Source organism: Coturnix japonica, chromosome 1 (genome assembly GCF_001577835.2).
Source record: "Coturnix japonica isolate 7356 chromosome 1, Coturnix japonica 2.1, whole genome shotgun sequence".
Classification (NCBI taxonomy): domain Eukaryota; kingdom Metazoa; phylum Chordata; class Aves; order Galliformes; family Phasianidae; genus Coturnix; species Coturnix japonica.
This window is the reverse complement of record NC_029516.1, coordinates 149393160-149416751: the sequence shown is the minus strand read 5'-3', so window position 1 is coordinate 149416751 and position 23592 is coordinate 149393160. Positions and strand designations below refer to the sequence as shown.

Here is a 23592-nt window from a genome sequence, read left to right as displayed (position 1 = left end):
GTGTTTTATTGGCACAGTCTAGAATGAGCATAGGTGTTACAATTCATTCGCAGTACAAAAAAATCTGAAGTATTATGTAAGCAAACACATAGGTCCCATTTAGGTACTAAGGGTAGGGCCATGCTTATCTTTTCTGGCTTGTGCCTAATTAAGCTGTTCTGTTAAGGAAAGTGCCAGTTCCTGCAAAATCAATCTTTACTTTCAAAGGGTTCCTGTAAGAGGGAGACTGACTGACAAAGCCAGATAAATAAGGTGACTCCCTGGAAGCACAGGAAGGCAACTGACCTCTCTCTGATTGAGCTGCAGAAGGCTGACGAAAAAATTAGATACCTAAATAACTAAGTTAGGGCCGCATCCCATAAAATAAGACATTTTCCAAAATGTTCTGATACCTCATCTATTTTATTTATTGGATTTGTAAATGATTCATGCATATTCTAGCTTGAAGACTGTTTTCCTTCAGTTCAGAATTTATGTGAAGGTTTTTTACCTGTTAAAATATCTTTAACCACGCAAAAACATGAGACAATTCCTCTTTGTCATATGATACATATGCATCATTATGGATAAAGCACTAGCATAGGTTGCCCAGAAATATGGTGGATGCCCCGTCCCTTGAGGCATTCAAGGTTAGGCTGGAGGGGGCTCTGATTACCTGATGGAGCTGTAGGTGTCTCTGTTAGATTGCAGGGGAGTTGGACCAGATGGCCTTTAAAGGTCCCTTCCAACTCAAATGATTTAGTGATTTTGTGATTCTTTTAAAGCCATCTTTAGAGTTACATTGGATATGTTCTTTCTTTGCATGCGCTTCAGGCAGGATGGCCATGGTAAAAACATATAATGTTCAATACTACTGCCCACAGCTTTCTTTACCCAGATACGGTCAGGAGGATGTGAACAAGGATTCTCATCAAATCCTTGTCTATCTTGCCTTTATTTTTCTTTCTTCTTTACTGGGGGTTCTTTCAGCATTTCTAGAAGTGAAAACACTGGGAAGATCCAGTACAAACAGCTGATGTATTTTAGAAGACAGCAGGAGCTAGCCTCACAAATGACCTGTACATTGACAGGTCAGGTGGAGTGTGACCAATGTTATGGCCACTGTCCTGTGAATCACAGTGAGCAGTAACAAATGCTTTGCACAGGTTCCCATAAGAACTGAGAAATCTTGCCTGATATAACAAGATACCACATCACCTCTGTCCACGTGCACTGTCTTGAGAGCTGGCACCAGTATCATTTAATGTCTTTGCCGCTTGTAGACTGATGTTTCAAAAGGTTGATGGTATCAGACTTTTCCTTGAAGTTTTTAGTAGTCGCTAAAACAAGACAGAGAGGCGAAATGACTCAAGGTCACCAAGCAGGTCAGTGTCAGAGCTGAACCTCCTCCATGCATCCTGGGGCTGCCCGCTCACCCAGCACTCCACACAGCCTTGTTAGCATGGTGCATTTAATCAGCTTCACTCCATGTCGTAATTCATTTTCTGCGGTGTTATGGATATCTAAAGGGTAGGATTTTAACTTAGCAATCTGCTGTGTTATTGAATTAGTTTTATGTTGTGTTAATTTCTTTGTCTCACAGCATTCATCGCCTGTGATAATTGATGCACAATATATAACTGACTTCTGTATTCATTTGGGTAACTGCATTTAATTGCCTGGTATAAAATATGCGTTCTAAGTGCAATCTGCTATGACTGCTATGACTGAGAAGTGCTCATTGGTATGGACTTGAGAGCACTTTATCTTTCTGACAACCTGTCTGAGGAAAGTCTAAATGTCTCACACAATCCACCATCCAGGGTACACGCATTACGTCTGCAAAAGGAGAGGCCACAAAAATCATCCCTGGGAATCACTTTAAAGTGTTTTGCATTAGAAATCTGTTAATCAGAAGGTTTCAAGAAGAAAAGTTTATATGAATGCCCCTGCCACCTCTGAACTTTAAGCATGCAGAAGGCTTTACACATTTTCACCTGAAAATAAGGATTATGGCTTTATTTGCTTTTTCAAGTTAATCCACGGAGTACAGTTGCTCCCACACACGTTTATGAACACAGACTTCTTTTACATATATCTTCACGTCATTAATTCCCACAGGAGTACTAATGATTTATAGATTAAGAAGGCTATCTAAAGGTGTGATGTCAGGGAGCTGGTGTTGATTAATACCTGATTGATTAATACCTCACAGAGAATGGCTGCATAAACTCACACTCTGTTTCTCATTTAACAACTGTCACAGTGACTCTTTTTGTTTTCAAAACAAAGCAAGGATCTTCAGTAGCAGATGTATTTCCTAGCATGCACATCACTTACTCTCTGTATGACCTAGAGTGTTTGTTTATTTGTTTCTTTGTCTTGTTTTGTTTCCAGCGTCATGAAGGATATAACAGTGCAGTATCTGGGCTATACAAAGAATTGCTGAAATTTGCTCAAAGCCAACTTTATTTTAAACATTAATGAAACCCCCCCATTAGGATTTTTAGAAGTTTCTTTGCTAAAACTAAATGTTGAGTCTAAATAAGGAGTGAAGTTCCCGTAAGGTTGTACTATGTTGCTCTCTGTTAATATAATCTGTGTGGTGTTGGTGGAAGAGATCTTCCCAATTAGCATCTTTTGCTTTAAGTGAGCTTGTTTTCAGTCAGGAGGCAGCATTAGTTCTGCCTGCAGCTTGCTGTAGATTATTCATTCTTCATAGGTCCATTTATGCTTGGTATTCAGTTCTCTTTCACTGATGAAATAGCCTACAGCAGTTGTTGGTTAGACAGAACTAGTTTTACTTTAGGGTCCTCACATGCTCCTTTTGCTTTTTTCCCCTGGTTCAGCCTGCAGTGCATCCAGATCCTGCTGATCAAGCATCAGCCTTGATGGCCAGGGAGAAAACAAAGCTGCCCAGACCCAGTGAGTCTATGAGAGTGTGCTCTGAGCAAAGGCTGTCATGGCCCATTGGGCAGAGCTGGTGGCATAGTACAATAAGGGAGTCACAAATAATCCCATATTCATGTTGTTATTTTCTTTGTCCTTTACAAGGACTTTAAGAAGTGCCTGTAGCTGATTCATGAAAACATAACAAAATTTGAAATATGTGGACAATTTGATAGAAGGCATATGCAAAAGAAGTAGCTAACTAGTTCTCAGTAGGTGTGTTTATCTAGCCGAGAGTCTTTATGGACCAATTCCCATTTCTGTGAGAGCTAATAGAGCTTCAGTTCGGGCTTGGGGAAAGAGAGTGTGAAGTTTGGCATCTGATCTTGTAATCTTACCCGACATACATCTAACAAGGCAATAAAACAGTTGGAAACAACCAAACACCCATATTATGCCCCTTATCCCAGTAATCCACACCTGTATGAGTTGCCTCTGCAGTTCATCTTCTGAAACCATGGAGTAGCAGTCCCACCTCAGCAGTCATGGGGACACATTATGGGGGATAAGAAATTAGCCCATGGCAAAGTATGAATATATTTCATCACCATATCATCACAGTTTTGTGCTGCTCTTTCCTACATCAGAGCACAAGGCTCCTGGTCACAAGAGAAAGGCAACAGGACACCCTGGGTCATGCCAGAGGCAAGCATGGGTTGCAGATGTCCCAGGCTGAGCACAGCATGTCTTTGTGAGTCACGACTCATTGGGGAATGATTAACATGGAAGAAGGTGGATGTACCATGTGAGAAATATCTTATTGACAAATAATTCAGGCAGCTCTAGCCTTGAAATAGATTTTTGTAGTCGAAAGTTTATAGCCTGAGTGGAAAGAGCTAAGTGCAGATTTAAAGAGCTGAACAGGAGACACCCAGTTTTTAAAACTTGACATAAATCTCGAGTGGCTTGCCAAGAGTAACATAAGCTAATCATGTTCCCTGCAGAGGACTCTTGTTCAATGTTTTTTGGTGTTTATAGATGTTATTTAGCAGCTAATTTTATCAAAAAAATATTTTATGTCCTGTATAATGAATAGTGGAGATCAAATAAGAATTGGAATTGCAAATTCAAATAATAAGAGTTGATAAATATTGACTTTTAAATAGACCCACTGTAGATTTGAACAAAATGCTTCTGGCCTATGCTGGTAATTTGAAAATTACAACATTCAAAAAGAAAAAGAAGTTCAGCATTGTCTGATCCTGGCCCCTTGTTCACTTCTACAGCTATTAATGTGGTCATGTCCCCATGGATTGGTTTATACAGTGTTGAAGAACTATGTATTATAGAACTTTCTAGCTTGTACTTTTGTGCATCACATGAAGAAAGAAAAGCGTGGGAGGTGCTCAACCAAAATTCTGCATAATCACTTTAATTGTTTCTTTTAGAAAGATGAATTCTTGGGGTTTTCATAATGAAAATCCCATAATTAAGAACTTTCAGGTGCTTTTTAAAATGACAGCTCAGATGTTGCCACTGAGAGACACCTACCTGGTGTTAACAAATGCCCTAAAACATGGTCAGGGGTTGGGCTGTATCTTCACTAGTACCAAAGGCTGTATATCAATGATATTTAGGCTTCTGGACAGCCAGGAAAACAGTGCAGCCCCAGTTTAACCAACATTTCTGTGTAACTAATACACACTGACCTAACATAAGTATACCTCTGTGTTCATCTTGCTGTGTTTCTTCCCTCTTGTGAGTGCTGTCAGCTCACAGCTTTGGGTCACACCTTGTCTTCTCTCCAGCGTCCCTTATAATGACCATTGCACATGTGGCGAGCTTCACAAACAACAGCAACAGCAAAAAGCTACTATTATGTAACACTTGTGGTCTGACAGATATCTGATTGAAGCAGCACGTTTTAGCTGGAAGCAGATATTCCACTTCCACCTCAAGCTCCCTACCTTTTGTGAGGCAAAGATACAGCGCTAGTCAAGGAGCCGGCATCATCCTCAGCTCTCCTAAGCTTTCTTACATTTCCACATCTCTACATGTTCCATTCTGAAAGTCAGCACAGATTTCTTTTACTTTTCATTTCAGAACAGGAAGCTATTTTCTTGAAACTCCCAACATCAGTTAATTGTTAACAGTTAAAGAAAAAAAAAAAAAAATCACATCTTTGTCCCTTCAAATACATTCTTTCAGCTGATGCCTTCATGCTGAGGAGGCTGTGTAGCTGCTGATAAGACCAAATTTCTGAAGAGCTTTTCAGTCAGAGGCAAGCGCTCTGGCAGGTTCCTGCATGGCACTGTTTGCTCAGTGGGTGAGGATGAGCATTCATTGAAACTCCCCTCTGGAATGTGTGCAGGAAGCCTGGAGCTGGTGCCTGGTGCAAGTGGGCAGGAGCACTGTTTGTTGGTTTCCCAGAGCCGTTTGTTGTTCTGCAACCGTGTTCTGGTTGTGGCACTCAGTAGCTGATTTTGTCTTCTTTCTTTTAGAGCCTCATGAGCTGTGTGTGGGCCCTGAGTTCGATGACATCCCGTCTCAAGATGCTGCTAATACAGTAGCTAATTATTCCTAGCTGAAGAAGTCTAACGAAAGCAAAAAGAACTGGTGAAAAAGCAATGGCTGCTGGTAAGTGTCTCAGGTCGGCATGGGTAGTAAGAAAATCGTGGGAAGGAGCTGAGTTCATTGTAATGAGGGAGATGCACAAATGTATGACTAGTCCTTGTGCCTGGAGGTTTACCATCAGGAGGGTACCCTCCCTTAGCTATCTGACCCTTTCTTCTTCCTTGTGGTGCTCAGAGATATGATTTAGCAGAGGGTTGTTAGAGTTAGGTTACTATGGTTAGGCTGCAGTTGGACTTGATGATCTTTGAGGTCTTTTCCAACCTGAGTAATTCTATGATTCTATGATTCACCAACCCAGGAACCCATACCTGGATAGTAGATTTTGACCATGTGAATGTTAATTCTCTTGTTTTCAGAACAAAACATGATGTTTCCCATAGTGAATCTGTTGTCTTTGACCTCTTTTTAGTTCAGAGCTATCATATTCTTAAATCCTCTATAAAATTGCATCTCATGGAAAACAGGTTTTTCTCTGACGTGTGTTTGGTTCTCAGCTTTCTGACAGTTTGCCACAGATCATATATAGTTAAATTATATTAGATGACTACAGGATAATTCATCCAGCATAGGAAGGATCTCAGGAGGACTCCAGTACAAACTTCTGCTCAGAGCAGAGCTGCCTATAGGGTCGGATCAATTGCTCAGGGCTTTAACAAGTTTTGGCCCAAAACCTACAAGGGTTGGTGGCGGTACAGCCTGTTCCACCACTCAACTCTCCTCCTGGTGGAAAAGTTTTCCATATAATCAGCTTGAGCCATTCGTGTTTCATTCCACACCTGTTGAATGCTTCTAATCTCTTTATGATTTGCTATACTGTGCCAAGCAGTATTATCTAAAACTTCTGAAAGGTGGAGCATAATTAGGAAACAAAAGATTGATTGAGATATCTCATCTTTATTGAAGGCTTTGTTAAAAATGCTGCCATGTTCATGTGTTTCTTCTCTTGCAGCAGCTGATGGTTTGGGAAGTATAGCTATAGATACCACGCAACTGAACATGTCAGTCACTGATCCAACAGCTTGGGCCACGGCTATGAATAACCTGGGGATGGTTCCAGTAGGTCTAGCTGGACAACAGCTTGTGACAGGTAATTTATATATCTTTTTGTATTAAAGAGGTCTGCTGCACTAATCCATGGACTCTTTGCCTTCTTTTAAAATATCTAGAATTATTTTTGGGGCTATATTTATTTTTCATATTCTGAAAATGTTATCTATGATTAATATTGCATACACTGTAGTAGTTTCTTCTTGCAGCGGTTGTAAAATCTATATCATATTTTAACCTTGTGGAAAAGTCAAAACTCTCTGGCAAAATTAGACATCGATCCTCATGCTGGGTCAAGACCAGTAGCAGGGTCACATAAAATCTGTTTCTTCATTCAAGCAGGATGTCTTGATGTTCTGCTAAGGAATACCATGGTGTTAGACCTCCTGACTGGAGAAGGATTTTGAAGTTATGTTAATTGGGTATAAAATTATGTAGCCCATTCACTCAGTTAATATTAGTAAAGTGAAGCTTTCCCATCAGGTATGCACTTATTTACTTATGGAGTCATAAATTGAATTTCAAGAGGTTGTCCTTGTTTGATTTTTTTATTTCCCTTACAGTTTGGAGAAGCACTGCAGGCAACGAACTCATTCTAAAAACAATAAAATTAATATTTTGGAATCAGCAGTGTTTCACAGACACATCCAGGCAACATCAGACTTCACTGCCAGCAGAAAAGGACTAATTGGGTGGGATTAATTAAACTACATTGCTCCTGTGAGGTAGCTAGACATGATTTTTATATGGGTGGGTGCCCCACAGACACAAGCCACCAGCCAGACACATGACAGATCCCCTCTGGAAACTGCATTCTTAGCTTAAGAAGAGCAGTGCAACATCTGGATCAGAGCAGCCTCCTGGCGTGTCTGCACCCATCCATGTACACGTGCAAGTGGTAAGCCAGATGTAAATCACTATGTTGGCCTCACCAGGGATGTGAGAGGTTTTATTTTGGCCAAATATGTCCCCTTCTGGAACTTGGAACAGAATGAAGCTATGCCAGTTTGCAGCTGATGGTCTGGCTCTGAATTACCCATTTTACAGGCGGGTAAACTAAGCTGCATGAAGGTTGATTTATAATGGAAGATTTTCAAACAGAAAATTTAGCTACTGGAGGCCATCGACTTATTCTTTAACCCCGTTCTCCTGATTACAGGTAACAAGCAAAGCTGTCAGCACCTGCCTCCCATGCTGTCCATTCCTGTGCCCTGTGAGGAGTGGTGGTGGCTTCTCAACCCATGTACAAATATCTCTGTTGAATATCCCATGGAATTTGCCCACCTTTTTGTCTTCCCTTCTTCCTCTGTCTCCCCAGTTTTGGTGTAAGTTGTGTCCTCAGGTGCGATATGAAGTCCCTACAAAGCAGCCTCATCTCATCTGCAGTGCTTTTCCCCATCAGGGAGGATCCCATGGATTTTATTTCACTGTCAGCTCCCTACTGTAATTTCCATAATTTGCATATTACTTATTGTAGGAGTGTTGTACAGGTCAGCTGGTATTTGTTCAGCATTTTGAATATATGAAAGATGGCATAAGTAATAAATATTAATTAGTGAAGTGCTACTTGCTTTCTTTACAGAAATAACTCCTGTTTTTCCTTTCCCTTTCCTTTCCTTTCTTTAAGTCTCTCTTGTATTTTTCAAGGTAAATAGGTGCTTTGACATTTCATTATGTTTCCCCACGATTCATAAGTTTTTGACACATTTTCATCATGGCAAATCCATAATTTTCACCACAATTTACCATGAAAAGACTTATGGACCTTTTTTGCTGTGATATATTGGTAAATATATTTACTGTAGCTGCATTCAGCAAGTTTCCATCACCACGTTAGACCAAATATCTAACCACTCCTCAGCCATTTCTGACTTTCTTTTTGATTTTTTTCATTGTTATTAATCCTAGCAATGAAATAATCTCCCACAGCAGTCACATTTTGCTGTTTTTACTGTCATCTATGACATTTCTCAGAGATTAAAATGAAACACCTGTGTCCCAGCACTAACTTTTTCTCTGCCTTTAAAAATAAGTATTTTTATTTTATTATTTTATTTTCCTGCCTTGACAACAGTTAGGAAAGCAATAAATAGTTTAAAATGATCTTGGAGGGTGGGTGATCTTCCCTGTGCGCGTCTTTATAACCTTCTGTAGTCTGAAATTCAGGGTGTTGTACTCATCTGTATCCTGACACATTTCTTAATTTTGTGATATTTCAATTTCCAAAGCTCTCCTTCAGTTACAGCTTTTCTTCCTCCGAGCCTGGTTCCTGATTCCTAAATGGCAGAGCAATTTTCCTCCCTTAGGTATGGAGGCCATGAGATCGACTAAGTCCATTTATGGATTTTTATATTTTTTTTCAATTGACATTAATTTTGCTGCTGTGCAACACGCTGGGATGCCTGCATTGTAACAGAGTTGTGCTACCCACTTTACAAGCTGTGAAGCTCTTTCCTAGCCTGAGAATTTGTTAACATTAATAATAAAGCTTCTGCAACATCTGTCCGATGCTCTTCCTGCAGTCTGCAATGTAGGCTGTCTGTTCTGGGTTACTAATCAATTTTAAGCACTGCTAACCTTTTAATATCAGTTTAGATGATATCTGTACTCTATTCAATTCCTTATCTCTCTGTACTGTAAAATTGGATTTTTGATCTGAGCAAATGCCAGAGCCTTTCATTTGTAAAGATGTATTCTCATTAATAGGTGTATAATATCTCTTCTATTTCTACGTGTAGCCTGCTTGCACTTTTTGTTTTTCAGAAAGTTCATCTTCTTCCATAATACTTAGCCTCTGCATTACATGCGTACTAATATACACATTTATACACAATATGTATGTAATCATACAATGTAGTTTAGTAATGCATTAGTGAAAGTGTTAAAGACTGATGTGGAATGGCCTTGGTTGAAAAGTACTTTAATTCTAAGCCCCCTCCTTCAACATTTTATACATTTTTATACATTTTTCCTAAAAGCAGCCTGTTGGATCAAAGTTTCTTGGTCTAGGCCCAGAGGTAAGAGTTTTCTGGAAAAGTTGGAGAAAATCTGCTAAACTGCTTCTGAATTAGCCAGGCCTTAAACCTGCAGTTTTTCTCCACTTTAATACTTTGAGAAACATGTCCTGGTGAGAGGGGAAGGGTAGTTTGTACTCCGCGTTTTTTAGATACGAATGCACCTTGTGCTCTCAGTAGCTCCTATTCAAGCACATCTTTCAACTGTGTTTAAGTCTGCTGCTCTGTTACATTTTAGGAATAGCAGAAAAGCTTAGTGACCTGTGGCCAAATGAGGCTGGTTTATTTTGCTTTCACATCAAGACTTTTTAAAGGCACTTCTGGCACTGCTGAATTTAGAGTCCTTATGCTGTCTTTTGTTTCAGCAAATGGCATCAAGTCACCTGTATTCTAATTCTGACATTCAGCTCGAAAACATGATTTACCTCTCCAGTTCAGTTTGGTTTTCCTTACACTAATGAGCTACTGCACTAGAAAACATAAAGCAATTCTGAGATGCTTTTCTTCTGAGTGACTTAAAGGACCTAAGCATTTGTTCATAAAAGATATAAATTAAGAAGTTCACCAGTACAAACACATGGTACCTAAATGGTAATTCTAGAGTTGCTTGAGGCTATGCTCTGCGCTGCTTGTTTGTACTCTTGCAGAAAAAAAGAAATAACAAACTTCAAGTGCAGACATTCAAGGTGAAAGTTATACTTCTGCCTACAGGTCAAGGGTATGCCTGAAAGCTGATGCCTTTTGCTTACCTATGGGTAATTATTAAGGCAACATCATCCGTGCGAGTCCAGCCAACATGCCTCACCCTCAGGATATTAAATTTTCAGTGGACTCCAGTATTGTTTTTGCTGAAGTTATACTTTGACCAGTTCTACAGACTCCTAGTGAAATTGGAGGCTAGTAAGCTTTTGAAGCCTAACATCCCTCTTACCAATAAGTATAGGAAAGCTATACAACATTTTAGTGGCCTTGGGCGTATGTCTTTTAGACACTGGTGGTTGTGAAATATTAGACACATCAACCATTCTGTTTTTCCATTTGTCATTTCTTTCCCCACATACTTGTCTTTTGACTTAATTTCAGTGGAACATAGGAACTGTCAGCTTCAGTTAGATCACCTCGTTCAGGATCATGCTTTTGACAGTGCTGAGTAGCTGATACTAAGCAGGGAGATGTAAAAGGCAAGTCAGCACCAAAGTGCTTTTCCCTCCAGTGGGCCCTTCTCTTAATCATTAATAGATGGAGCAGGATTCCCCAAACTAGAAGCTGTATGTCCAAATCAAGTTATAACTCAGCAAAACTTCATTTATGGGAGCAGCACCTGTGACAGTGTTTGCAATACTGAAGCTATAACCCCAGAAGAAGTTTGTGATAACAGAAGAAATTAAGAAATATCAATCTTAATCTTAAAACTTAAATCCTAAACAGTAGACTAAATATCCCTCCCATAATTTTAGCAGCTCAAGACCCCCAGATCTTTGGAAAAAATAATATTCAGACTGTCTCTTTCTCAAAAATGAAGATTGTAACAAGAAGCAAACACTATACTCAGATTAGAATTAGTCACAAGCAGTTTTCAGTGTGATGGATGTAGCACAGAGCCAGCCAGCATTTCCTTATTCTACTCCCTTCATTGGCTCAAGAGATCACTGATTCCCATGCACTGAAGTTGGAGTGGAGAATACCCAAGTATTATTTCCGAAAAAGAAAGGGAAGTCTGAGATTTAATAATTCCTTTACTGATCTGCCTCGGGTATGGAAAAGCCTCTTAGGCATCACTGGCTTTCTACCACAGAATAGATGAGGCATGCTCAATGAATTACTGTCTTCTGCATATCATTGCATTCTTACTAAAACTGTAAACAAATCCCTCACTGTTCTGGTTTGGCACTATTTTTGTAACATTAATGAAATACAATCAAATCTTGTAGGAAATCAATCTATATTTGATTATACTCAGAAGAAAGGCTGTACAGTAAACAGCGCTGAAGTCTTCAAGAAGTCAGCTGGCCAGAGGATACTGACAAATCTTGTGCATATACTTCTTATGTAGCATCTCCATTACTGAAGGACTGGAGACACTGATACATATGTGGGAAGCCTCTTTTTTGCTTTACTTGTGCTGTCCCATTACACAGTGGTTTTCTTTTTCCATACATCATTGCTAAGCCACAGGACCAGCGTGCCAGTAATCACATAACTTGAAACTTCTAAGATGTGCCTAAGAAAACACATATTCCCTTTCTGTAATCAATATTAAGCTCTTATTTATTTATTGGGGGGCAGGGGCTGGGGGGAGGAAGTCTTGAGCACTTGAGCACTTGAGCATCTACTATTGTTGAATAGCATGCTCTGGATTTTAGCTTCTAGACAGAGAGCAGGTGGTGAAGGCACTCTCCTTACTCCTGTACTGCTGTTTCTGTAAGCTGGAGACCACAAGTAGCTGCTGAAAGAACTCAGCAGCCCAGGGGCATGGCAGTGTACATAGTAGCTTTGGACACTGCATTACATAGTAGCTTTGGACACTGCATTAGTTTGACATTGGTATCAAAAGAAAAAAGACTTGTAACATGGCATACTCTGAAAACCACGTTTTCTCTGACTATATTCCAATTCCTTCCTATACTTCAATTTTATAGTTGTCACTATGGAGGCACTGCATTTCAGTGAAAAGGAAAACAGTTACTGTTTTAACTATCTGAATGACCAATCAGAATAATTAAAGAGGTGTGAAACATACTCTGATGGATTAGAGTTGAGCCTGTACCCGAATAAAACTGTTTTTTTCATTGTCAAGACATGGGAAGCAGAAAGAGTGAGAAAGGATGTGGGAATCCCAATTTGTAGGTCCACTGGGAACACCTCTAAGGAAACATTACATATTAGTGTAACAGGTAGGTTTTCTTTCATTGACCTGAAAATCACCTGCAGAGTTAATCACACCTTCTATCATGTGAGTGATACTCAAGAAGACTCCACACCAGGGGACATTAAAGAGCTAGGAACAAACACGAGTTACAGCAGAAAATGTAGAGAGATATTCAGTGTCCAGAGAAAATGTGGCAGAAACTCTAAGGGCCTTTGACACACTACTCTGGGTGAAGTGTGCCTCTTAGGTCATTCAAGTGCCTACTCTATATTAGACCTTAATTAAGGCCTAGAATGAAGATAGTGATTAAAATCTCCTTGGTGCTTAAAGATAAATAGTGCTTTTTTAGCATCATCTGAGGGACAGACTGTTCTAAGTAAAGACCCAGGAGGTACGCAGGATCCCATAGAGGTGTATGTTAAGTGCAAGGCTTGTGCTATATGAGGGTTGGAATATTCTTTTTGATTACAGAATTTGTTCCTATACTTTTGTCCTTGGCCAGTTAACAGTTTAGGAAAACAGACTTATTACTATTTGGCATGACTCCTATTAACTCTTTCAAAATCCCAAACTACATTTACTATTCATGTAATATTGTTTGGGTAACTGTTATGGATTTTTATTTTAGTAACTGCAAAAAAAAAAAAAAAAAAAAAAGAAGAAAAAAAAATGTATTGTGCTGGTTTTATTTGAAGTTCCAGTGAAATAACGTTGAAATATTTCATTTCTGTAGTTTTCCTCATCTTTTTTCTGTTTGAAAAGCCTTCTTTCCCACCATTTTCCATGTGTTTATTTATTCTAGTCAAAAATACCCATGAGTAATTATGAACATCCCAAAGCAGAAAATAAGCCAGGAGCCTGTTGGAAACCATTTGCTGTTGACTGCTCACTTCTGCTGGAGCACAGCTCGTTCACAGCACTTCCCCTTCTCATGCATAGTCCAAGAACCTAAGGCTCTATGGCCAATATGGCATGTCCAGCATAACCTCTATGTGATACAGCTCATTTATGGGAAAATTGAGATATTGTAGGTGGAAGTCAACACAAAGATTAAAATTGACCATTTTAACTAATCAAAGATGAGGTGTGAATACCAAGTTGTATGTTTACGTGGAAAACAAGGCTTGCTAATGGCAGACTGTTGGAAGTTGGCTTGCTGACCACTGTGGTCTGTTCAGGTGGCAAGATGAAGGTGATGTTACCTGGTGCCCCAAAGCCAAAACTGTGAACTTCATGTGAGGACTGTCTGCAGTAGATGACACAGGTATCCCAGCAGGGCTGTTAACTCACTACATGCAGAATGCTCTCAGGAGAGATCAGGGTGGCACAGATAGGAAAGTTGCAGAGCAAGACTTCCTTGGGAGGGTAAGACTTGAGTCTAAATGAACACACTCCAAATCAGGCCATAGCATCAGTTGTATATCCCTACTCAAGCTCTTTGTCTTACATGGGCTAGAGCTTAGCCCCTGGGTAGAAAGCAGGCCACCACATGTGGAGGTGAAAGATAATTGAACTTAACGCACAAAATATTCTGTAAAAATCTCCAGCATGTGTTTACATTGTGTTCTGCCTAAATACTAGGGATAGGTTGCTTTGGCTTCAGGAATGTAATGCATCTGTTCCTATAACAGAAACAACTTTATCTGCCGTTCCTGTACGTGCACATTCCTCTTGCAGATGTTTTTTGGGTTTTGTTTTGTTTTGTTTTTGGTTTTGTTTTGTTTTTTGACCCTAGGTGATTTTCCTTTACAAATAATCTTCCCCTCCTTAACACAGTGTCTACAGCAGTTAGTCACTGTTTGTTATTTGCATTCAGGAACGGCTTTCAGATGGATAGCTCCAATAAGTTAAACAATGCCTGAGCACTAACAAGTCAATCCCATCCCAAATTGCACACAGTCTGTTTTCTTTCACTTAGATAAACTAGGTAGGTTAGGGATTGCATGGAAACAATGGGATAATACTGATTGGCATGAAAAGCAGCAGTGATTAGGAAGCTGGCTGCTTATTGTGTGTTACCCATAAAGTACCTTGACATCACAGTATTGTGGTGGTAAGTGAAAAAGCAGTTTAACTCTTTTATCTGATATTCAGAGTCAGGAAGAGAGAAAGAGGCGAACTATTGAACAAATTGGAAGCAGGCAGACACTTTCTACCTGCTCTTCCTCCGAGACTGTGTTGCTGTAATTTGGTAGAGAAGGATTGCAAAAGGGAAGTGAGAAGATAGGAAAGAGCTTTGCTAGCATTTACAGGAGACAGCACGGCGGGAGAAGGAGTGGATGTGCTTATTGTAACCTTTTATACAGACTCAGCAGCATGAGTTGTGTTTTGGAAGACAAATGTGCAGGCTGCAGAGTATGGAGAGGGCAAGTTATAGTCTTCTCTAGCTCTTTTTGTTCTCTCTTATGCAATTGTATTGCAAATGGTATATTTTACTAGAATTAAAATAGAATATTACAACCACTTGGAGAACTGAGGTTTTTCCTGATTTTGAGCTGCCTTTATCAAATCTATGTAACCTTCCTCTTGGGAATTCCCATTTTGGGACTTGAACTATACTCAGACTTGCAGGACCAAGGCCGTTCCATAAATAATAATTGAAATCTTTTCTGGAGTATTTTGAAAGCAATTTTGGCACTTTAAGCATGTGTTGTAGAAGTATTTGTGCGACATTTCAGAATGTCCTAAAGCTTTACTTACCAGAATAGTCAGGACCAAAAATAGATTAAATATTACTTAAAATAATAATAAACTCACCAAAATTAAGAGGAAAAACAAGAGAAAAGTGAAAAGATTTTATTTTTCTTTCAAATATCTCAATATTTACTGTGTTTCCACCCAAACACAATGCTGCTGCCCCTTAATGTAGTAAATACTGTAGCATTGTCCTTTGGGTTGGTTTTTTGTTTGTTTGTTTTTACAATGCTTTTAATTCTTTCATAACCCCCTAGGAACTCAGAGAAGTATTGTGAGTTGTGAGATGAGAGAGTTCATATGGTGCACCTGGTTACCAGGGCTGTGTACAGGCAGCAGGGAGTGGGAATGTGCAGCAGAACAGCTCCAAGAGTAACTGGTTTAATAAATTGCTTATGGTAAATATTGAGGGGTCCCATCATATTAGTAACTAGAAATGAAAAGAAGAAAAACCCTCAATTACAAGTCCATTCTTGTTATTCGTTAGCCTATATATAGTAAAATCTCTCTTCTAGTTCTCCTACATATGCTGTCTTTTAACTTTGTGTCCCTTTGTTCTGGTCTGTCTAATTACCTCAAGCAGATAATGAAGTCTGATTTTATAATAAACCATAGTCAGTTCAGGCTTGTCAAGGCTGATTTATTGGCTCCAAAGAGCTGGGACTTTCAGCTTCGAGGCTAAGATCATTTCTGGCTGCAATTCAAGGTGTTAATTTTGAGCTTTAAATCTAAATGTGGTTTGGAACATGTCCTATGTTTTCTGTTCTAAAAGAGCAAACAGCCTGCATTTCTGTTGTTTTTTGTTGTTGTTGTCTGAGTAGAATTTATAATCTGGAATTAAGATAAAACAAATCCAAACCATCAGTTTCTGCAAGAACAGTCTTGCATGTTTTAAACACAGCAAAGACTGTCATCTTGAAGGCCACTGAACTGTTTTATGTGAATGGAAGTTGTTAGGACTGAGCTTCCAAAGGGAAGATGTATCTCCAGAAAGTATCTCATCATATATTCATTCCTCTTTAACAAACTGCTTCAGCAATGCTTGATGCAGTGGAATATGTCTCTGCACATGTGCACGCCTTAGAAACAGAACAGTGCAATGCTAAGAAAACAAAATGATATTAGCCGATGACTCACATACACCATTTGGTGTCCTTCTGGGACCCCCTCTCTTCCTGTGTTTTACCTCAACAGTTGATTTCACTGGGGACATGAGAGCTAACCATCCTTCAAACTCTTCATCCAGGGATTTGAAGCCCCATGTTCTCACTAAAGGGCTGTCTTACAGCATCCTCTTTGATAGGCAGTTGTATTCCTACCTGCTTCCTCATTCCTTGGTCACTTATCTTCCATCATTAAAATGTTTATATACATTTTATATTATATATATTATTTTATATACATTATATATATATATATACTATTGTCACGGGTTACTTAGATTTACCTATGCCCGTGACAGGGGAAGCCACCCTGGTGGGCCCCCCTCCCGGGGCCCGGAAAGAGGGGGAAAAAGGAGTGCGGATAAAACAGCGACAATTAACGGAGGAAAAACTATTTAACTAAATAGATAACCACAGATAACAAAGATAACAACTAGATATAAATATAATTGAGGCTAAACTAAATCTGAACGAATCAGAGAGAGAGATGTCCCCGAAAACACGACGAGCCTACGTGAACTCTAGGCGACACGGCTGGAAACGCTTCCACTCCTCCCGAGAAGTTCGAGAGAAGAAGGAGGGCAATCCACCTGGGAACGGATTATACAGCCGTTCCCCCCCTCTGGTCCCGTGACTTATATTAACCCCTGTTGTTCTCTGGATTATGTAGTACTTCTTCTGTGGACTGCAACATTCAATAGAAGTATCCTATACTTTACATGATGTTATGATGTGGAATTACTGAATACTGATAGCAAAATTGAAACAAAACCATGAACATTCCAACCCCTATTCTATCATTATTACATCATGGTAAATAATATATATACATATATAAACACGTATGTTAATAATTATGATAGCTAAACAGTAAATTACATGTAACATAACAATTACAACTATAATAACTAAAAACCTACACCATGCCAAACATATATTACATATAAAAAACAAAATTATTGACTGCACTCCCCAGCATCAAGAAATTCCCTTGATGCACACATTGAACATCGCCGTCATCCTCTGCATTACCCACCAAGTGCACCAGTCCCCTGGCAAGACACAGTCCATACGATAGGTTTTGCCCTGTTCCAGAAGCTGGAGAAGGACCCAAACAGCTTTTCCAACATGTTCTTTACATGTACAACAGGGAATTATCTCTTCTACAGTCTGTAGGGGGCTAGTATTGGACTAGGCCGAATCACGATTGACAGATCCTCTAGTATTCACCAACCAAGTGCTTCTGCCAGATTCTTCTCCCATGTTTTAAATGTTCCGCACACCATTGCTTCAACATCAGTTTTCCACAACCCTATTATATCGTTCTTTTCACGAAGCCTTGGTGCATGGTAGGGAATATATAAATCCACAAGCCATGATCTTTTGGCCCAAGTATTATAAGGGAATTTTTAAATGTGTGTGCATTACGCATCACGAATTATCAGCATTCAAATTTTCTGGGGTGCCAATGTCGCCACAGGACTGTCTTGTTTCTCAAGACCTAAAATATGGTTGGTTTTCGAGCAAGTAGCATGGGTTACCATGCGTAATGTTTCAAGCCACCCAGTGGTTGCCTCTACAAATGTGAGTTACAATAACATTACCACTGCGAATCGGTGGCATAGGTGATAATAATCAACCTGCCCAACGCCTCCCCATATTTATACTTTTGCCAACCGCCCTCTCCCAGAGAGGTTCATCCCTTTGCTTGTTTTAATTATGGCAAATGTTTTCACAATCATGAATAAACTGCCGCAATTATGCGTCCTAGGTTAAGTCCACCCCGTCGTCTCTGGCTCACTTATTATGTTCGCGTTTCTCTTCCTTGAGTTGACCTGAAGGTCTCATGAAGCCAATCGAGCTAGAAATAAATTCACTCCTTATTCTGCCAGTCCTAAGTCAATTTGAGGCCACCTCACATTTGCAGCTTTATCTATCCTGATTGGTTGTTTTGTGTTCTTCAGGTAGCCGACTTTTGGGCAACATGTTGCATCCACAATAGACAGCACCTCTTACAACCAATTCTTGTGTTCGGGCAGCCAATGTCCTCTAATTCAGCGGCCGAAAGCAGATTGACCCCTTACCGTTGCCATTGTTCTGATCCACTCTGTAACCACCCCATAAGGCATTTGCACCATCCATGAGTCAGTACTAAAAGATACAGCATTGGCCACTCTCCCGTTTCAGCAACCATCAATGCCACTGACAGCTTTAACCTCTCTAAACTGACTTGATTCTCCCGTTACCTTCGTGGCCTCTGCAAAGACCTGTCGTGTGGGGCTTCCACACAGCAGCTTTTCCCATTTGCGATGCTCCTACAATTGCACATAGTCCGTCTGTGAATAGGGCTATTTCTTTTCATTTTCTGGTAATTCGTTGTAATGGTGGGGCCTTTATCACGTGAATACCCTTCTGACTGTGTGAATGTTCCAATACCTTTTATCTCAGGCCAGTCCATGATTACCTCTAGCGATTCCCTGGATCGATGAGTTTCCCATTCGCGCTCGCCTTGTAATCAGCGGTAATCCACTTGCTCCAGGTGAAGTCGGTAGCAATGAATAGGAGGGAACCTGTCCTTTGAACATCCAGTTCAGCGCACTTGGCAGTCGAGGTGCCAAAAGGAGCCTGTGTTCAGTCCCGACTACCTTCGAACAGCCCGAACCCCCTCATAGCGGCTAAGATCTCCTCTCATTGAGTGTAGCACCCTTCCACGACCCTTATATGATCGACTCCAGAATCCCAGGGTCGGCCTCACGGGTCTCTCCTGAGGCTCTTTTTGCCAGCATTAACTCCAAGTGGGGCCTTTCTCTCAGCAGCGTATACGAGATCTTCTTACATCCTGTCCCAGTCCGTACTGGCCCAGAGCTACAGCCGGCGCTATCTCCCCCTGGTTTTTAAATTAATTTCTGTTCAAAAGCCTGCTGCTTGCTTAACAGCAGGGCCCCATGCAAAATCGTCTCTTCCGCGTCCACCTGATAAAGGGCTTACAATGGAAGGCTGTAAGGTTTTTGGAATGTTGCATCGTTAAACCAAAAGCCCACTGCACCAGGAAAGATTGTGTCCTCTTTCCTGCTATTGGCTTGGACGACCATAGGCAGTGATTTTTGTCGATCACGCATCTTGTTGGGATGTGAAACGACGTTCCATCCTGCCGACTATTATACTCTAAGAAACATCGGATCTGTCCTGGGCAGGTCCTTTTACTTTGCTTCGCTTAAGACAAAGCCAGCTTGTAGAAGAATTTGGATTATCTGCTCTCCTTTGTGAAAACCTCTTTCTGCTGTATCACCCCACACAACAATGTCAATCAATTGTCTGCAGGTGTTCAGGAGCACCCACCTTGTTCCAGTACAGTTGACCAGACCCATGGCAAATGGTTGGGCTGTGTTTCCACCCCTGGGGCAAAACGGTTCCAGAGTATACTGAATGCCCTCCAGGTGAAGGCAAACTGTGGCTTACATTCTGCCCAACAGAATAGAGAAGAAGGCATTGGCAATGTCAATGGTGGCATACCATTTGGCTGCTTTTGACTCCAGCTCGTACTGGAGTTCCAACATGTCCGGCACAGCAGCGCTCAATGGGGTGTACACTCATCAGCCCACGGTAGCTACTGTCAGCCTCCATTCTCCACTGGCTTTACGCACTGGCCATATGGAGCTGTTAAAAGGTGAGTGAGTTTACTGATCACTCCCTGATTCTCCAACTGGCGAATCAAATCATGGAATGGGGGGCAAGGAATCCCTGTGGTGCGATACTCGCGTCTGTGCACTGTCTTTGTAGCAATCGGTTACCTGCTGCTCTTTTACTCGTAGCAGCCCCACAACAGACGGGTCCTCTGACAGGCCAGGCAAAACAGACAGCTGCTTAATGTTGTCCATATCTACAGCAGCGATTCCAAAGGCCCAGTGATACCCCTTAGTATCCTTGAAATGCCCTCTTCTGAGGTATCATCAATACCAAGTATACATGGAGCCCCTGGGCCAGTCACAATAGGATTGTTTTTGCCAGTCTTTGCCAGTGAGGCTTATTTCAGCCTCCAGCACAGTAAATTCTTGAGAGCCCCCAGTCCACTCCAGAATATGGGATTGATTCTGTCCCTCATGACTAGAGGGCATTAGCGTGCACTGTGCACCGGTATCCACCAGGGCCTTATATTCCTGTGGTTTCTGATGTGCCAGGCCATCGAATCCACACAGTCCAATAAACTCTATATCCCTTTCCCCTCCCCTGCATCGAGGGCAGGGCCCCTCTATTGGTTTACCTGTGGATGACTGGAGCAACTCCACTGGTGGTTGGTATGTCTAGTAGTTTCTTTCACCCGTGCTCGTAGTGCAAAAGTGGGCTGATCAATCCACTTCTCATGTCTTCTCCACGGTCCACGTAGGTAGCGCCACATTGGAAACACGCGTGGCAATCGTACTGTGTTCTTTGCTCGAGCTGGGAAGCGTGTGCGTTAACAGCTGAGACTTTTGATGATGCAGGTGAGGGATTAGGACCTGGACTATTTTGTTCAGCTCCTTCATTAGAACTGGTGACCCGTACGGTGATTGACCTTCATCAGTTGTTTCTGATACTACTACGGGATCATCATTACGATTAGTTGATGGAAACAATTTCTTGCACATTTCATCTACTCGGTTTTCTAGCCGTGAGATGGCAAGAAACTGCGGATGCAGTTGAGGGATGCTGCTGAATCGGGGGTTTGAAGCATTATAATCAGCTCAACAACTCGGGGCAATCTGTCCACGAACCCTTAGAACCTGTTTACCAATGTACTGTGCCATCTCTCTCGGTGCTGTACTTGTGATTTCCTGCACATTCAGATCGGCCCTCCCTCTCTCAGGGTCAAGTTCGCTTGGATCAGGGCTGTACAACATTTTCGCCATGCCAATTCCCTCAGGCGCTGAATCCTCTTTTGGACGGTATTCCAACTATCAAATTTACAGGCTTCAAAGCATCCTTATAGGATGGTATACCTTTCTCTCACTGGCTTCCTAACAGCCGCACAGAGAGTGGCAGCTCCATCCAACATTCTTCAATCCCTCTGTCGATACCTGCATCTTGGGCAATGCTTCCTAGTTGGCGAGCTTCATTACCATCTAGAGACAACCTGTTGGCCCCGTTGTCCCAGCAGCGAAGCACCAAGCAAGGATACCTCATCTTGACGCCGTGTGAACTCCTTTCTTGAGCCTTGGATTCGTCAGCTTCAGAGGTCGACAAATAGGTGATTTCCTCCTCATCATCAGTTCGTCTTCTTCATGCCTCTTGGTTTTTGCTTTGCTTTTTTTCGGTACTGCTCCATGCCCCGACCTGGTCTTCTGCAGCCCCCCCTGTGGCTTCTCCTTCTTTTCGTTCTAGACGCGTGGACACCGTTTCCATTTTCTTGCCTTCCACAGGGGCAACTGATATTGCTACTGATGCCTCCTGTGACTGATCAGAATTAACTTGAGCTTGAATCTCAGATCGGAAACTCTCTCTCTCCAGAATAGTATGATACAAAGCACGGTATGCATAAGCCAAACCCCACATAAGGTTTACCTCTTAGATCTCTGACCCAAATACTCACTTAATTTCTTAGGGTCCCTTAGGTGTTCAAGAGTGAAATCCCATGACACTGCGGGTCCCATGCTTCTAAGACTTTTCCTAAACCTTTCCATATTCCCTGCCAGTCCATCATTCTCTGGTCTGGAGGAGACTTCGCATAGAAGAATGCATAGAGAACATATATGCATTCATTAATAGTGAATAACATGGATTGCAAGTATGAACCCTATCTCAGTTATTGAAAGGCGTGTGGAAATTTGAGAGTAAAACCAAATAAAAAGGGTTTTTTTAGCCTGTACAATGAATATACACTGGTGGTGTTTGTAAAATTGCCTGTTCCATCTGGAATGCAAGTACTTGTAAGATTCCAATTCATCTGGGATGCAAGTGTTTGTAAGATTCACAATTCCGATCTGGGATGTAGGTGCACAAATTCTGAACCATAACCCATCTCATAAAGATACCAGGCAGGTGTCTCCATCAGTATCCACCTTATTAGCTATATACCTGCACAATTCCACAACACCAAATTATGGTGTTAATGTTGACCAATACTTTAAGAAAGATCATAATTGCTTTCATCCTCTAAACGAGCAACTGGGATGAAGAGTGGATTCATAGCTGGCAGGCTCTGTAAAGTCAGAGCTAGCTAGCTTTGCTCTAAGGGAGAAGAGAAACCCTTTGTTTTCTACAAAAAGTTAGATAGCAGTGCTGAGAATGTACAGCAGCCCTTAATGTTGACATTGTCTGGGTATTCCAAGGTCACGTTCTCAGTGAGCAGCTACGAAAAGATAACACTCCTAACGAAGCTCTTTAAGAGTAAAGAGAGAGTTGTTCTAAAGCTAAAAAGCTCTATGCCCCGCATTCTCCCACCACAAATCTGTCACGGGTTACTTAGATTTACCTATGCCCGTGACAGGGGAAGCCACCCCGTGGGGCCCCCCTCGGGGCCGCGAAAGGAGGGGGAAAAAGGGGTGGGATAAGAAACAGCGACAATCTAAGGAGGAAAAACTTATTTTACTAAATATGTTACCAAAATACAAGATAACACAATATAAATATAATTGAGGCTAAAAATTGAACGAAACAGAGAGAGAGAGTCCCCGAAAAACCGAAGGCCTACTGTGAACTCTAGGCGACACGGCTGGAACGCTCCCACTCTCCGAGAAGTTCGAGAGAAGAAGGAGGGCACTCCAGCTGGGAACGAATGATTAACAGCGTCCTGTCCCGTGACTTATCATTAACTTCTGTGTCTCTGGGATATGTAGTCTTCTCTGTGGACTGCACATTCAATAGAAGTATCCATACTTTATGCATGATTTGATGTGGAATACTGATACTGATAGCAAAATTACAAAACCATGACAACTATATATATATATACACTATATTGAAATATATAGTATATATAATTATACAATACAAAATATTGACTATATACTATATATATATATATATATACTATATTGAAATAGCAGATATGCCCTGAGGAATATTAAGATCTCTTAGCTTCTTCAGGTGGTAACACAAGGACCATATTATTCTAAGAACTGTATAGCAGAAGCGTTATCACACATCTGTGTATTCCAGCCAGTGAATTTACTGTAATTTTCCCATTGTCCCTCTTGTTGCACATCAGGTTGTTGATCTAATGGATTTTTATGTGTTTTTCAAATTCCACAAGCTCTTTTTTCTTTTTTTTTTGTTTGTGTTTTCTCATTTGTTTGCCTTGTCCTAGCTCAATTATTTCACATGCAGA

At 41.0% G+C, this 23592-nt stretch overlaps 1 protein-coding gene across 1 annotated transcript in view; it reads left to right on the top strand.

The window, feature by feature from the left end:
* The window catches only part of ENOX1 (ecto-NOX disulfide-thiol exchanger 1), a 364528-nt gene that overhangs the window by 216329 nt on the left and 124607 nt on the right, over positions 1–23592 (top strand). Inside the window, exons 4-5 of the mRNA XM_015851740.2 lie at positions 5370–5505; positions 6452–6589. Of these exons, the coding sequence (XP_015707226.1) occupies positions 5496–5505; positions 6452–6589 (148 nt within the window). The 5' untranslated portion in view covers positions 5370–5495. The remainder of the gene's footprint in view (positions 1–5369; positions 5506–6451; positions 6590–23592) is intronic.